This window comes from Anolis carolinensis, unplaced genomic scaffold (genome assembly GCF_035594765.1).
Source record: "Anolis carolinensis isolate JA03-04 unplaced genomic scaffold, rAnoCar3.1.pri scaffold_11, whole genome shotgun sequence".
NCBI classification, from domain to species: Eukaryota; Metazoa; Chordata; class Lepidosauria; order Squamata; family Dactyloidae; genus Anolis; species Anolis carolinensis.
The window spans coordinates 18,145,510-18,162,762 of record NW_026943822.1 but is presented as its reverse complement, the minus strand read 5'-3'; the positions used below and the strand labels follow the sequence as shown (position 1 = coordinate 18,162,762).

General features: G+C 40.0%; 1 protein-coding gene across 5 annotated transcripts in view; it reads left to right on the top strand.

The window, feature by feature from the left end:
* The window catches only part of myo5a (myosin VA), an 85,809-nt gene continuing 68,556 nt past the window's right edge, over nt 1–17,253 (top strand). For 3 of the 5 annotated variants that reach the window (XM_062963469.1, XM_062963468.1, XM_062963466.1), the window contains exon 1: nt 2–244. In XM_062963469.1, coding sequence (XP_062819539.1) covers nt 218–244 — 27 coding nt within the window. In that variant the 5' untranslated portion in view covers nt 2–217. Of the gene's footprint in view, nt 245–928; nt 1,032–17,253 lie in introns of those variants that run through there. The other 2 variants (XM_062963464.1, XM_062963465.1) reach the window with 2 other exon arrangements.

Sequence of the window (17,253 nt, the reverse complement as noted above, 5' to 3'; positions counted from 1 at the left end):
GAAGAGCAAACCGCAGCCGAAGAGATGAGGGGAGGAGGCGCCCTCTTCCCCGCCGCCATCCATCTCCATCCTAGGTAGCGACATGGCGAGCGCCGCCTGAGGAGCGCCCAACGCCTCCGGAGGCCCCGCCTCGCGCTCCGCCCCTGCTTCTCTCTCTCTGCCGCCCGGGGAGAGGACCGTGGCCGCCGCCGCCGGGGCCCCTTCGCCTCGCCTCGCCATGGCAGCCTCGGAGCTCTACGCGAAGGTGAGCGGGGCCTAGCGAAGGGGGAGAGGGAGGAGGAAGGAACGGCGGCATTGAAATGACCGTTGGAAGAAAGAAGGGTGCCTAGCAACGTCGTTGCTAAGGGACGGGAGGAGAACGGCTGTTCCAATCACCTCCCCCCTTCCTTTTCCCTTCCCTTTACCTTCCCTTTTCACCTATATATTCACCTATATATTCTTTGCCTTTGGCCCAGGCCCCTTCCCTTCGCCTCCTGCTCCCGTTTGTCACTCATCCGACATCACTCTAGCTGAGCATCTCTCCTTTTCGTTTTTCCCCTGCCCGCCCGCGCGGCTTTTTTGTCCTCCGGTGAAGGACCCGAAACTGAGAAAACAAGCAAGGAGGGCTTTCTCTCTCTCTCTGCTTCTGACTGAACCTTTCTGCCTTGATTTGTTTCACGTCCCCTTCCGCACTCATCACCTTCATGGCCTGAGGATCTTGACTAGGCCTGGGCTAGCTTGGGCCCTCTTTCCAGGTGTTTTGGACTGCAACTCCCACCATTCCTCACAGCCTCAGGCCCCTTCCTTTTCCCCCTCAGCCGCTTAAGCGGCTGAGGGGGAAAAGGAAAGGGCCTGAGGCTGTGAGGAATGGTGGGAGTTGCAGTCCAAAACACCTGAAGAGAGGGCCCAAGCTGGCCTAGGCCTGATCTTGACCGTCGAATGAATGGATTTGTCGTTGAAGTCTTTGTTGCTGGCTGTATGGCCGTGTTCCAGAAGCACTCTCTCCTGACGTTTCGCCTACATCTATGGCAAGCATCCTCCGAGGTTGTGAGGTCTGTTGGAAACTAGGCAAGTGGGGTTTATATATTTGTGGAATCAGAAAAAAAATTGGGCGTAGAGGAGGGGGCGGGATTGGGGTTGAAACTTATTTTTTTCTTCGTTCCATAATGCAAAATAATTTAGAAATCAGGCTCCATCGATAAACTTCAGTGGACACTCAAAGACAGGTAAAATTCAGTACAGTAGAGTCTCACTTCTCCAACATAAACAGGCCGGCAGAATGTTAGATAAGCGAATATGTTGGATAATAAGGAGGGATTAAGGAAAAGCCTATTAAACATCAAATTAGGTTATGATTTTACTAATTAAGCACCAAAATATCAGGTTATACAACACATATGGCAAAAAAGTAGTTCAATATGCAGTAATGCTATGTAGTAATTACTGTATTTACAAATTTAGCACCAAAATATCACGATGTATTGAAAACATTGACTACAAAAATGCGTTGGATAATCCAGAACGTTGGATAAGCGAGTGTTGGATAAGTGAGACTCTACTGTATTTGGTTAAGCCATTAACATTCAAAAGTAAACAAAGATTTAAAAAAAACTGAAAAAAATTGTGGATTGTTTCCCGCTCTTGTCTGTTTGAGGCAAGTTTGAATATCGCAATTGTGCAGCTTGATTAGCATTGAATGGTCTTGCAGCTTCAAAGTCTGGCTGCTTCCTGCCAGGGGAATCCTTTATTCGGAGGTGTTAGCTGGCCCTGATTGTTTCTTGCCTGCAATTCCCCTGTTTGACCACTCTAACAACCACCATGTTCGACGACACAGAGAAGCCATTGGAATCCACAGGCTTGTGGACAATTTGAACAGAAAGGAAGAAACCATGAAAATGAACAAAATCTGGCTACCAGTACAGTAGAGTCTCACTTATCCAAGACTCGTTCATCCAAGGTTCTGGATTATCCAAGGCATGTTTGTAATCAATGTTTTCAATATATCATGGTATTTTGGTGCTAAATTCGTAAACACAGTAATTACATCATAACATATGATTATATTATATATTATATATTATATTATATTGAACTACTTTTTCTGTCAAATGTGTTGTATAACATGATGTTTTGGTGCTTCATTTGTAAAATCATAACCTAATTTGATGTTTAATAGGCTTTTCCTTAATCCCTCCTTATTATCCAAGATATTTGCTTATCTAAGGTTCTGCCGGCCCGTTTAGCTTGGATAAGTGAGACTCTACAGTATTACAAAACACTAAAATCAGGACAGTAAATAAAGAACAACATTCATAAAATGGGAATTCCAAGCAAGAAACAATCAGGGCCTGCTAACCTCCCAACAAAGGATTCCCCTAGGCTAGAAGCAGCCAGGCTTTGAATCTGCAAGGCCATTCAATACTAATTTATAACTTTGAATAGCATTGGGAAGGGTTAACATGTTTGGCTGCTTGTACCCTTGTCTAGAAGACTTCCTCTCATTTTATGTCCCTGTGAAAATTGGATTTTGAAAAATTTGGCTTGTGGAAACAAGGATTGTCGATAAAGCTTCCTAGGATGAGATTTCTCTCACTTCCTGTTGTCTCACCCCTATTCTTAACTAGGAGTCATTTGTAAATTGAATGTTTGTAACTCAGAGACTGCCTGTTTATAGTTCCTGGCAGGTAAGGGCTTCCTTATTTATTGTAATTTAGTAATGGTAGCAGTAGGTGCGAAGCAACATGAATCCAGTCTAGAAGTAGACAGAAAAGCTTTTGTATTGCTCCATGGTCTCTTTCACTTGTCAGAAGCCCTAAATCAGGCTGTCTGGAAAGGACCATTTGGATTGTACATCTATTCCTTGTGATGTTTTTAGGGAATGGGGTGAGATTGCGGAGATGGAAGCTCTCAGCCACAGGCAGAGTATTTAAATGATTGATGATGGAGGACAAAGGAAGGAATGAGCATCATGATGAAAATGCCTTCTGTGGGATAGCCTGAGAGACTTTGTTGATCAAACAAGAACTAACGTACTTTCTTCCCATCACGAAACATGTGTCCATATTAAAGAAGATTGAACAGGAAGTATATGCTGATTCTGTGTTTCTTTGTTGAAACAGTAAAACTGTGTCTGGAATTAGAGATACTTAAGGCATTCACGTATAAAGAATGAAATGTTCTCTAGTGTACGTAATTTGTGTTAGAGATTGCTTTATACTCATAAGTTGTTAGTCGCATGGCTATGTTTTCCATGTAGAAGAGCTTTAACCTGCTCTTTCGTTACTTTTATGGTGTTGTAAAGGAAACTTTTATAGATAATCTTTCTCTAGGTTGCTCTGCTACGCACAGCTTTGGAATAAACATTGTACAGGTTGGGTTGCTGTGAGTTTTCTGGGCTGAATGGCCATGTTCCAGAAGTAGTCTCTCCTGACGTTTCACCCACATCTATGGCAGGCATCCTCAGAGGTTATGAGACCTCACAACCTCTGAGGATGCCTTCCATAGATGTGGGCAAAACATCAGGAGAGAATGCTTCTGGAACATGGCCATACAGCCCAGAAAACTCACAGCAACCTAGTGATTCCAGCCATGAAAGTATTTGACAACACATTAAACATTGTACAGGTTGAAAATCCCTTATCCAAAAAGCTTGTGACCAGAAGTGGTTTGGATTTCAGATTATTATTATTATTATTGTAGATTTTTGAATACTTGTATTTTCATAAGAGATCTTGGGGATGGGACCCAAGTCTAAAGATGAAACTCCTTTATGTGTCATATACATTGCATACACATAGTTGGAAGGGTATTTTACACCATATTTTAATACTTTTGTCCACGGAACAAGGTTTGTATATGTTGAACCATCCGAAAGCTAAGATATTGCAACCTCAACCAATTTAGGAAATTGGCATGTTTCAGATTTTGCAATTCCAGGCTAGATTTACACTTCCATATAATACAGTTTCAAAATGCAGATTAACTGCATTGAATTGGATTATATGAGTCTACACTGCCATATAATCCAGTTCAAAGCAATTAATCTGCATTATGAAACTGCAGTGTAGCTGAGGCCCCAGATAAGAGATGATCAGCCTGTATAAGCCAACTTTCTCTTTCTGTTAAAGTATACTTATAGGACTCTTTTCTCCTTTTCCTGAAGAAGAGTTGTTAATAATTCAGGTTCTTCCCATAATTGTCCTTGCTCCATAAATGTATACAGCAGAACTACATAGCTTTATTTGCAGATTTTCCTTCCCAGATCCAATGAATAAAGAATAATGTGATCCCTAAGCTTATTTTTTTTTAATATTAGGCAGTTTTAAGGGACTAGGAAACCAGAAACTTACTAGCTGAATGCTTTGCCAAGCCTTTCTGCTGTGTGTTCATAACTGGATGATGAGGAATATTTGTGTATGTTTTCTTTGTAAGAGGTCTATGTATGTCTTTTAGTACAGAGCATCATTTAAAGATTTTTTCTCCCCTTTTGCTGGCTAAGCTGAAAAGGCCCTTGTGTTCCTTCTGTAAATAATCTATGTAGGTTAAGTGCACTTAACGCTGTGTTGGATTGTGTCCATCGCTTTCCCCATTTATATCTTTCTGAAAGGCAGAGCTTTTGGGATAAATCAAGCAGTACCATGTGTAAAGTGACAAGCAGCATTCTTTACATTGAACTGGCTGACTGTCATCTCTGCTTATCAAATGCAAATTCAGATTATAATAAAGTGTTTTGAAACAAAATGAATATAACTTTCACAACATTGCTCTAAAAGTGATCATTTTTTCTTGGGAGTATCACTTCATATTGTTTGCTCTAAGCAACTTCCCTGTTCCTGTTATATGAAATGTCAGAGTTTTTTTTAACCAGATGGCAGATTTATGTCCTATCAGACCAATGGGTCAATCTTTAGATTAGTTGCACCAGCAAATAAATGCTTGATATTGGAAACACGTCACAGAGAAAGGGAAGTACTATAGTGTTGTGTTATGAAAACACAGGAAGTGAGGTGATATGTTCAACCTATTGAAGAAATATAGAATTATTATACTATCCAATATCATGTTTTGTTATTCCAGTTTGTGAAATGTCATGAGATATAGGGGTGAACGGTACTAGTGAATATAGAAAGCTCTGCAGGTTGACAAATCTGAAGCAACCTTTCCCTGCTAGTGATTTTTTTTTATTGTGAGTGAAAAAAATACGGAACAGAAGAGCAGTTAAATTTTGTTGAGAGGTTTTTAATACTGTTTTTTTAAAAAATCGTAGAGGAAATGATATCAACAGGGCTGCCTGCAGTCTGGGGGGGAAGAGAGTTGTGTTTGTGAAAGCTTCCTTAGCTCCACAAGTCAGCTCATGGGGGATGTATTTCATAATACATATTGTACAATCAAAACCCTGAAATTTAATTGGGATTTTTGCCCCATGAGTACATGCATCACTTAAATGGAACCAATTGGATGGTGTCTTACCAATGAACAAGAAAAATCTCAACCTATAATATCACACTGAACAAATACCCGGTCTCTGACTGTGTGCCTTTGAAACCAGACCATTGGAGGCAATGGCCCTTTGAATACAAGCTAAGCCTGTTCTGGGTACTCAGTGTATAAGGAAAAAATGAGCTCACCTTCTGCCCTGTCCAGTATATACAGCTTTCTTGGAAAGACGCATTGCTTTTCCTTGGTATGTCTGTCAGAATTAAATGGAACTTTCCCAATGTCTACCAACATTATGGTATAGGATGAGAAAGGGTGTGTGTTTTCATAGAGTAGCCATGATTTTTGGATATGAAAATGATATCCATAAAGGAAAGGAACAAAACTCACTGTAAGCCTAGCAGGCTAGATTTTGATATGGTAATTTTCCAAATGCTTGGCTCCATCTTAAGATATGTTTTTAACACACTCATAGTAATGAGCATTACTGGTTGACTCTTAAATACCTTTAAAGCCTAAAGCAAAGCCAATTTACTCAGGGGCGTTGGCAGTTCACTGCTAGATAAGTGCTGAATAGACTACATATGGAAACCACTAACCACTCCCTGAATTCTGCTCCTCGGTGATGTGACACACGAAATGAATCAGCACCTTGCAAGATTATTAATTCAATTTCTTTAAAAGAGGATTGCAAATGGTGAATTTCACAGCTTTCCTACTGTCATTGGTAAGAGTAGATTTGCACATAATTTATGAAAAACAGTGTGTGTGTATATATGTGTGTTTGCATGTTGTTCTTCCCATGCATCTTGAAACTCATCTGCAAGGGTTAATTTGAACTCTAGTCTCCTGAAATTTTAACAACAACACACGAACCATGGCACTCCCTGGCCATTGACCATCAGTTAACGTCCAGTTCACAAGTGATGGCTATACATTTGCAAATATAGAAAGTTGTTCTGCAAAATGCATGTGTTTTAATACCTCCAGTCAGAAAGGACTGGCTACCAGGCACACCCACATTGCATACCACCAGAACATTGTATTATTCCGCCAACGTTTAGTTGAAGCAGGTAATTTCCCCTCCAAAAGATATGTGCTTCTTTGACATCAATATTTGCTAAACTAAGCATCGTTTAAATATAAAGAGATTTTAGACTTTGAGGTGGGAACAGTTTTTCATTTACTGATTCATGCAGGACAATCAAATCTCTTTATTCCACTCAATTCTAACATAACTGAAGGAGAAGAAATAAAAATAGTCCAGCATACGGTTAAATCCATTATGAAACATCTAGTTCACCAAAGCCTATCAGAATAAAAATTCATTATTCCCCAAGACATTTCTATAGGTCTTAAAAGCCTGATTGAGAATTTGCATCCCTCTCAAGAGAAATTTGGGAACATCTTCCCTCTTCTTTTTTTTGCTTCTGCTTGGAAGAAGCATTGTCAGCATTGGGGAAATCAACAAGGTGATGCCGAATCAACAGTGTCAGGCTCATTTTGCAAGGCTAATGATGTTGCCTACCTTCCAGTGCTGCTGTCTCTTCTTCTGTCTCCTTTTGAGAGATGAGAAGGACGAGAGCATAGGAAGTAGCCTTAGACTAGTTAAGCCTGTTCTGCTGTTTAGACCTGCTCTTGGGTCTCTAAAGGGTTGGTCTTTCCCATTATCTGAAACCTGATCCTTTGAATTGGATATAGTAGAGAGTGGCACCATCTACACTGCCATATAATGCAGAATAACTACATTGGGCTGGATTATATGGCAGTGTTGACTCATGTAATCTAAATCAGACTGTATTCTATGGCAGTGTAGATAGGGCTTGTGACGCCAAGATCTGCATTTTCGTAGCCTTTGCTAAATATACAATTCTTCCCTAAAGGAGCTAATGTGCATGCATTGATGCACAGGCAATAACTTGGACAGTTTCAAGCTGCAAAATTGAGAACCAACTTGACCTGGAGACTAGAAATACTTTTGTTATCATCTCTCTAAAGCTGAAGGTATTGGGAAGAGTGATGCAGATGAAACTTGCATTCCAGTCAAACCCAGTTTACTGCTTTGAAGAAGCTGTTTACGGAAGTCAGATGTCATCTTCAACTCATGGCCCCTCATTGTCTGATGCGTTTCCAAGGAAATATGTGAAATATTAGCAAACAAGATGCTCAAAAGTAGGGATTATGAACTCTTTGATTGCAGTTGGGGACTGCCTGTACACTACTGAATCACTTTAAAACCATTTCTCGTAATATAATTATCTTCTTCTTATGGGGGAGGAGAAGGAACTAAAGGCACTAAGTTCATGCCCTGACACCATTGGAGAACTTATTCGCTGACTTCTCTGACGCCTGGTATCATTCAGGTACTTCCCCAAGCATATCTGTACAATATAAGAACTAAGCAGTTCTGGATGCTGCTACTACTAATCGTAGAACAAAAATGGGATAATTGTCCATGGAGGTGGGACAGGATTCTAAGAGTTCACTTTTCCATAAATTGGGAGAAATCTCAGGAGGAATCCCTTCTCTCTTGGAGAAATGGTTATGTAGCTTTCCTATAATGCCACCCTTTATTGTTTGCCTAGGGCCCATTCACACTATATAATGATAGCACTATGATTCTATATTGCCATATAATACAGTTCAGAGAAGATGACCAGGATCAGAAACTGAGTTATATGGCAGTTCAGATGGAGCCTGAGTTATAGAGATAAACAGTGCACTAAGGCAGGTTTTGTATCTCTTCACCCCCCGCTCCCCGCACTAGGCCTTGAAACTACAGTACAGTACTTTTAAGACGTCAGATTTTTAGGATTCTAAATTTAGCTTCAGATTCCGTAATCTCTTCCCATAAAATTATCATTTTCATTGGAGGGGACCACTGAGGGACATAATTCAGTAGGCTAAAATGCCCACTTCTTAGTGCACATGGGGAGAACAAATTGTTTATTGATGCTAGGAGCAATGTTTTTGAACTTCAGCATTTGATGACTATCACAAGACAGTGAGGTTCTGCCATTCTCTCAAGAGTCATAGAAAGAAAACACTCTGGCTCTTTGTGCTGTGCAAGAAGTCGACTGCAAGTTTGTGAATCGCCCTGACAATGAAGGAATTCAGCAATCTGCCATGGCTGTCACACGTTGGTTTTTCCAGAGGCTGCAGGGCTTGTTCACATGTAGCTTTAAAAGTGGGAAATATCAGGATCCATGCAGACGAGGAAAAAGATTCTTGCCAGCATCACCCCAAACTGTCTGCGGGACAGATTGCGTTTTGAGACATGGAGGACATTTTGCCTGGCGAGGAGGAAATAGCCTTTCCTCGGATTACCAAGACTTTGGGCCAGGAAAACTACTGGGAAACAACAGAGAAATTGGACTATATGTATGTTAAAGTAAGTTATATCTCCCCCCCCCCCAGTTGTGGATTCAGTTGAGTTAACTTTTCATTTTTGCATGTTGTTTGCTTTGGTCACCTTACTGCATTGACTTGAGATCTAGGGATAGTACAGATTCTAAAAGAAAGTTATTCGAACTATTCTGGAAAAAATTATTTTGTGAAACTGCCTTGCATGATTCCAGCAGAATAGTATTTGTATTTTTCTTCTTGTTGGACCGGAAGGTTTATTTCCATAGTTTTTGTGGATTGTTCCCCACAACAGACTGCACTTACCAGAACTTGTTCTGAAACAAAGCAATATTTGTGTGAAATTTACTTAGCTTTATCAAGCAGCGATGCATTTTCCAATATTTTCTCTGGGATGGTAGTGAAAGAAGATAAAGTAGTAGTGCAATCTTATAGTTCTCTAGTGAAATGTACATATAATGATGTACATTTTCAGCCATATATATTTTCTTTTTCATAGTTGTTGAAGGAGAGCCTGAGTCTACGGTCCTTTCCTTGTTTACTAGGGAGTAAGCCCTAGTGAACAACTATGGTATTTGCTTACGATTGAGAAGGTATGGCTTCTGGACTCCAATTCCAGCTTTCAAGCACTATAGCTTCTATAACTTCCCACACTTCCCAGTTAGCATGTTCCTATGCTGGGTGGAGGGTCCAAAAGAGTAACTTTTCAAGTTCTACTTCTAAGACTGGTGTCCCTCCTTTTTTTCACTTTCTTTCTCTTTCCATCTTCCAGTACTTGGAGGGCAAGGGCTGTGATCTGATATACCTTTTTTAATTTACTCTTGAGCAATTAATTCTATTTTGTACTGAGTATATGGCCCTCTGGACCGTTCTTTCTTGGTTAGACAAGCAGGCATCCAACTAATAGGTTTTGCTCCTCGGGGCTTTTTTCCAGGGTGTGTCTCTGTAAGAATATGGGCTGGCAAAGCAAAAGTTTCAAAAATAGACGCTTGAAAACATACTTGTTGCTTCTAGGCGAAGAATTATGTTTCAAAAAGAAAATATTGCGTGGCTGTTAATTATCCTCTTTTTTAAACCAGCCAAATAATTGTTTTAAAATAAAATGCCACTCACTGTTTTGACGTCTTTTTGCTTGAGTGAGTTTTCTGAAACCACTTTACCTTGAATTTATTTGTTAAGCATTTTAACCCTGGTCTTGGATTTTCATGCCACATTAGCACAAACTTTCAGACAGAGGTGGCTAAAGGCCTAGAACATACAAAGATGGACTCGATATGTCATCTTAATGCACAAAATGTTCATATGGGGAAGTTAGGCACTCACTGTCTGTACAACTATATTGATTATATGTATTTTCAAAATGAAATAAGAGCCTATATTTAATTAACACTAATGGCATTGGACTATTGTTCACATATTTCTACAGTAGAAGAGGAGAACAGGAGGGATGATCCCCCTCCCAATAATTTGAGTCTGACTGGAATTGGATGTGATTATTTCCAAAATTATGAAACATTCACATGAAAAATGGCCCTATTTCATATCTTTGTATCTGTTGTCATATTTAAAGCTTAGCTGTTTCTCCTGTTATTGAATCATAGAATCATAGAGTTGGAAGAGACCTCACGGGCCATCCAGTCCAACCCCCTGCCAAGAAGATGACATTCAGAGCACCCCCCTGACAGATGCCCACCCAGCCTCTGCTTAAAAGCCTCCAAAGAAGGAGCTTCAACCACACTCCTGGGCAGAGAGTTCCACTGCTGAACAGCTCTCACAGTGAGGAAGTTCTTCCTGATGTTCAGGTGGAATCTCCTTTCCTGTAGTTTGAAGCCATTGTTCCGTGTCCTAGTCTCCAGGGCACCAGAAAACAAGCTTGCTCCCTCCTCCCTATGACTTCCCCTCACATATTTATACATGGCCCTCATCATGTATCCTCTCAGCCTTTTCTTCTGCAGGCTAAACATGCCCAGCTCTTTGAGCCGCTCCTCATAGGGCTTGTTCTCCAGCCCCTTGATCATTTTAGTCGCCCTCCTCTGGACACATTCCAACTTAGTCAACATCTCCCTTCAATTGCGGTGCCCAGAATTGGACACAATATTCCAGGTGTGGTCTGACCAAGGCAGAATAGAGGGGGAGGATAGCTTCCCTGGATCTAGACGCTATACCCCTATTGATGCAGGCCAAAATCCCACTGGCTATTTTTGCTGCTGCATCACATTGTAGGCTCATGTTTAACTTGTTGTCCACGAGGACTACAAGATTTTTTTCACACGTACTGCTGTTGAGCCAGGTGTTCCCCATACTGTATCTTTGCATTTCATTTTTTCAGCCTAAGTGGAGTATCTTACATTTGTCCCTATTGAACTTCATTTTCTTTTTTCGGACCATCTCTCTAATCTGTTAAGATCGTTTTGGATTCTGCCCCTGTCTTCTGGAGTATTAGCTATCTCTTCCAGTTTGGTGTCATCTGCAAACTTGATGATCATGCCTTCTAACCCTTCATCTAAGTCATTAATAAAGATGTTGTTATTTGGAGAAGTCTTTGTTCTCTGTGAAACGACACCAGGAACCATCTAGCAAAAGTCCAAAATATTGACTAATGAATTGAATGACCTTAATGTTAATGTTTTGGAAAGAGTCACAAAGACGGAATATGCTGCCCTTTTGTGCACAAATGAAGCTGTATGTTCATATGTTGCACGTTTTCTACAGAAAAAAGTCCTTCAGTCCTGTCTTAAGCCAGCAATTAGTTTCAGGAAATTCACATCCTTTTTTGTGAAAGAATAAGATGTTTGAGGAAATGGCAGGCACAACAGAATTGTGTAACATAAAGACTGCATGTTGAAATAAGGTGCTTTGAAGAGGTCATCATTTTGTGGTGAAAAATTACATTTTTCACTGTGGAAGATAGCAAAATGGGCTTCTTTTAGTTTTTCAAATTCATTTGTAATGCTTTTTATACCCATTTACAGAAAGACTGGCCAGTATGTTAATCCATTACAGGATAGTATTAATAAGTGAGACCACAAGATGGTTGGTATGGTACAATTCATTTCCTTCAGTTAGCATGCAAACTCAACTAATTACATTTCAGACGACTCCTTCATCTGTTCTTGGCAGTAAAAAACACAGTGGTAAAGTGATAACTAAAAATTATTTGCTTGTTCTTATCGCTAAAAATATGTATGAGGTAACGGCTTCATGTTGCCTAACAGTAGAGCTAGTCCTGCTGTTGGCATTCTGTTTAAGTCTTACAAAAGAGCAAAAGTCCCTGCTTACAAAAGACCATGTCTTGGAGAAACAGGCAACGATTTGTACCTGTAAACTATGTTCAAACACTAAACCAAAAGTTGTGAGACCTACTTGCCAAATTAAGAGACAATAGGTTCAATGGATTTGTTAAGGGAGAATGTAAGCATATGATAAAACCTTTGGGTTTACAGCTCTGAGGATCCACCACAATATGAGCATGATATAACTCTTGATGTGAAACCTGTCCACTTTCCTTTGGCCTGGGGCTGTGCTGTCTTCTAGCTCAGACTGATAGAGATGCTGATAGAGTAGGAAGAGATTAATACTAATTTAAAATACCTGCATGAAAAGGAAGCAAACCAGGGCTTTGAAAACAGACTCCAAACTCTCATGTTGTGCAGCCAGTAGTCCAAGGGAGGAGATGGAAAATTATGCCTGTTTTGTCTTCTTCTTGGATTTGGCCGAGTTCAGACTCAGTAGTAGCTTTGTAAATATTGATGATGTGGCTTCCCTGCTGACTTGGCTCCTTTTTTGTTGAGACATCATCAGGAAGCAGGTTTCAATTTACCCCCCAAACTATTGGTTCAATCTCTTATCTTCAGAGGAAGATAAAATGACTATTTTGTGAAAGAACAGTTTCCTTTATCTATTTCTATTTTAGGGTTATGGTACAGTGTGTTCTCATGAACACGGCTCTTCTAGATATATATCTGTGCAGCGAAATAAGTCCTGTTGAGTTCAATGACAATGACTCTCAGGTACATGTTAATAGGATTGCAGTCTGTGACATGATCCTTTTATGTTTTCCTAAGTTGCCTTCCTTAGTGCTAAAAACATTCAGCAATCTCTTACTGGAATTGCTTCATTATGAAACTAATGAAAAACAACATACAGCTATCTTCCTCTTTTTCTAACAAGGACGCCACCAATTTGCATAGCGGTTTAGCCGGTTCAGATTTGTAATTGTTAAACTGGGTTATTTTCCAGATACCTCAGGTGAATTTAAATTATTGGTTGATTTCTGAAAACAAATCTCTTTGGAAGTACTAACCAGAACCCTGTGAGCAATTCTTCAGTTTGTTTCAGTTGGACTTTCAGCAGACCTTTCGGATGGATTCTGAATAGCTGGAGAACCAAAATATGACAACCATGTTACAAAACAAAGTCATTTAAATGGGGAGTTCCTACACTTTTTCTGCTTGGTACACATACATTTCTTAGCAAGGTTTAGAGCAGTGGTTCCCAGCCTGTGGTCCGTGGACCACCAGTGGTCCGCAAGAACTAAAATATGGTCCGAGGCCTCACTGTTACTACTACGGATAATAACACAGCCCAACCAAAACAATTTTTTTCTTGGTGTCTTCATTTGTAGGCCTGTTCCTGGAGTTATTTATGATGCTGATTCAGTAAATTGCATTGGATAGACCACGTCAGCTCTGACTACTGGATATCATATGTTCTGTATCAGAAACTGGAGCTGATGTGGTCTATCCAATGCAATTTTCTTAATCAGCACCCTAAATAACCAAACCGGATCTAAAGTTGACCAAAAACTGATTTGTAACCCTTTTGGTACTAATGTTGGAGAGTGGTCCCTGGTCAAAAAAAGGTTGGGAACCACTGGTTTAGAGATTAGATTTAGCTTGGATGCCCCTAATTCACAGTTCAGACCCTTGGGGTTCCTTGCAACTTTGTGATTGAAAAACACACAATAACAATAACAACAACAAAAAGGAGCATCTGTATCAGATGCTTTGTCAACCAGGGTATACCTATACATTCAAAACAACCTAAAATGGGATCAACCACTGCTTTGGGGAATGGTTTGTTTTTGTGTGAGCTTTTGTGTAAGGAGCCCCGGTGGCGAAGTGTGTTAAAGCATTGAGTTGCTGAACTTGCAGACCGAAAGGTCCCAGGTTCAAATCCCGGCAGCGGCGTGAGCACCCGCTGTTAGCTCCAGCTTCTGCCAACCTAGCAGTTCGAAAACATGCCAATGTGAGTAGATGAATAGGTACCGCTTCGGCGGGAAGGTAATGGCACTCCAAGCAGTCATGCCGGCCACACGACCTTGGAGGTGTCTACAGACAACGTCGGCTCTTCGGCTTAGAAATGGAGATGAGCACCAACTCCCAGAGTCAGACATGACTGGACTTAACGTCAGGGGAAACCTTTACCTTTACTTTGTGCAAATTAGTCTACTTCTTCAGTGCATGAAAGATCAAACCAAAGCAAACCAGTCTCAGACGGTGCAATTTCCATTATTCTTCCCACTTTCAACTTATCCTGAAATAGACTAACATGAGTGTGTCTCTAATAACTTTTAACAACACAACTTGGTGTGTTGTACATTAAATAATAACTGTTTGTCCTTTCGTGTACTAAAAATTAGTTTGTGTTGCTTTCATGACACAATTTCTCCTCATTGATGTTTTAAACAATGAAATATAGCTATGTAATTTATTTGTTCAGGACATTTTGATTGGATTTGAGAAATGCGTGCGTTGTGAGAATACCTAATAAAATGTTTCCTTATTTCTAGGAGTCAGTAGTATCTTCCAGAGGTGAAAGAGGCCTCAAGTGTGTCTTGTGATGTGAATGTTTTGGTGGTTGAGATGGTCTGATGATTTGTCCATGTGATCTTGCATGAGAGCATGAAGTACAAAACAATTCTGACTGTAGTTCCCTTCAGTTTGTGAATTTTTCTCTGTGCCCTTTCTTATCTCATTCCATTTTGTGTGAACAGCAGCAGTCAGAGGATCTCATACCTTTTTTCATCTTTCTGTCTCAATTTTAACTGCTTAAGGGCTTCAGGGAGATGCGGTAGTTGCTTTTTCACTAGCATTTGGGGGCAAATAATTTGTCTGTGGGTTTTACTTGTGGAACTAGTTCACCCTTTGAAATGTCTTTCTGAGATCCTGTCATAATTCTGCCCATAAAACAGTTCTGTGTGACTCCTTGAGCTGCTGCGATGTTTTACTTATTCTCTGCTTTAGAAAAAGCAGAATTATGACTAGCGTGTTCTATTTTTATAGATGGCAGGGTTTGGTTTTTGGAACAGCTGCTGCTTTTCGTCTCTCTTCTAGACCAGATTTAAGCCTGATAGAGCATCTGTGCTACTTTCCAGTTTGAAGAATTAGGGTTTCAAATGCATGCCCTCATGCTATAACAGATTCACAGCTCCATAGCTGAGCATTTCCCTATTCTATTGCTTTATTTGTGTAAAACTATGGTGAAATAGTATATGCTACTGTTTTGCATGTCTGTTATAAATATATGCCATTCTCTGTAGAACTGACTACAGTTGAAACTAAATGGCAGAAATATAACCATGTCCCTATAGAATAATTGAGAAGATCCTCTTCTATTTTTTTACTTAACTAAAGTAGAAGCATAGATGATAAAGCTTGCCTTCTGCAAAGCCACAGCCTTCTGGTGTTTGCAGGATCTTAGTAGCTCTGAAATGTCTCACGTGGTGGACTCAGCTGTTCTGGAAGACTGGTTTCTATGGTGATCTGTTTTCTTTTGCTCCTTGTTGTTGTAAATAGAGGATGGTTTGGTTTTTCTACCAGATAACTCAAAGGAGGGTCCTTCTGCTTTGGTAGCACTGACTAATCAGTAAGAAATACTCCAAGATTTTTCTCCCTTCCTATTGGCCCACTCCATATCCTTTTAGTACACATTTTAATGCATATTCTTCCATTAAAATACACATTTTGGATTTCCCAAATGGACAGGGGTGTGGGCTACATAGGATAGTTGGTTTGAGAATATACCTAAAAGCTATTGATGACACTGAGCCATATTTTGCCTGCTCCATCTCATTTTTCTTCTGATTACTGACAACTTTAGGTCTTTCTGTTATAGAACAGTTATGCCTCCATGCTTGCAACCTTGTGCACATTGCTCTCTGAAATAATAATTTAGGGAATGTGCATGCAAATTGATTTAAGAATGTGAAGTGTGTGTTGCTTTGCTGTCTGCCAGAACTCCCTAAAGCGATGTACACACACAAATATACATAGATGGCAGTGTGAACATACAGTAGAGTCTCACTAATCCAAGCCTCGCTTATCCAAGCCTCTGGATAATCCAAGCCATTTTTGTAGTCAATGTTTTCAATATATCGTGATATTTTGGTGCTAAATTCGTAAAAACAGTAATTACAACATAACATTACTGCATATTGAACTACTTTTTCTGTCAAATTTGTTGTATAACATGAAGTTTTGGTGCTTAATTTGTAAAATCATAACCTAATTTGATGTTTAATAGGCTTTTCCTTAATGCCTCCTTATTATCCAAGATATTCGCTTATCCAAGCTTCTGCCGGCCCGTTTAGCTTGGATAAGTGAGACTCTACTGTACTTTAAAATATTTTAGACAATCTTTTAAAAGTTAGCTTTAAAGACAGGAGGCCATTCTGGCGACCCATCAGAAGCTTTCCCAGACTTTTCTATGTAACACTGCAAAACTTTAATTTTTTTTTTAAATTTTTTTAAGGAGGCTTTGCCAGACATAGGGCCAACCTGGTTTTACTGGGCCAGGAAGTCCACTGCCAGGATACTGCTGCAGAAAAAGTCATGTTTGGGCCCATCTACACTGCTATATAATCCAATTTCTGACTCCAGATTATCTGTTTTGAACTGGTTTTTAATGACAGTGTAGACTCTTATAATTCAAAGCTGATAATCTGGAGTCAGAAACTGGGTTATATGGAATGGCAGTGTGAATCCAGCCTCAGATGTACTCCAAATGCTTGCCCTCTCACTCTTTGAGGACAGGATGGGGTGTTCCGTTTTAAGATCTCATAAAGAAGGACACAGTCTTTCAGATATCACGGTTTAGGGCTTTGTATGTTGAAACAATAACGGTCCTCCACATTTGCAGGTTTAACTTTGTGGATTAGATTATTCATAGATTTATTAAAATGTTCTTGCTAAGATTCATTGGCCCACTCAATTCAGTTCTATGGTCCCTCGAGTTCACTTTCTCAGGTGCCGTATTCTGGGTAAGAACAGAGTTAGAAGCTCACAACAAAAGGTGTAACAGTAAACAAAAAGGAATTTAATAGTATTGAAAATCAGTAACCTAACTCCTTCTAGGGTCTTCCTAAACTTTGAGTTTCCTTAATCTTTGACTGAATTTTCCTACCCTTTGATGTGGAAGATATTGCAGCCTCTAGGCTCCTTGGCACCCTTAGACTGACTAACTACAAAGGGGTTA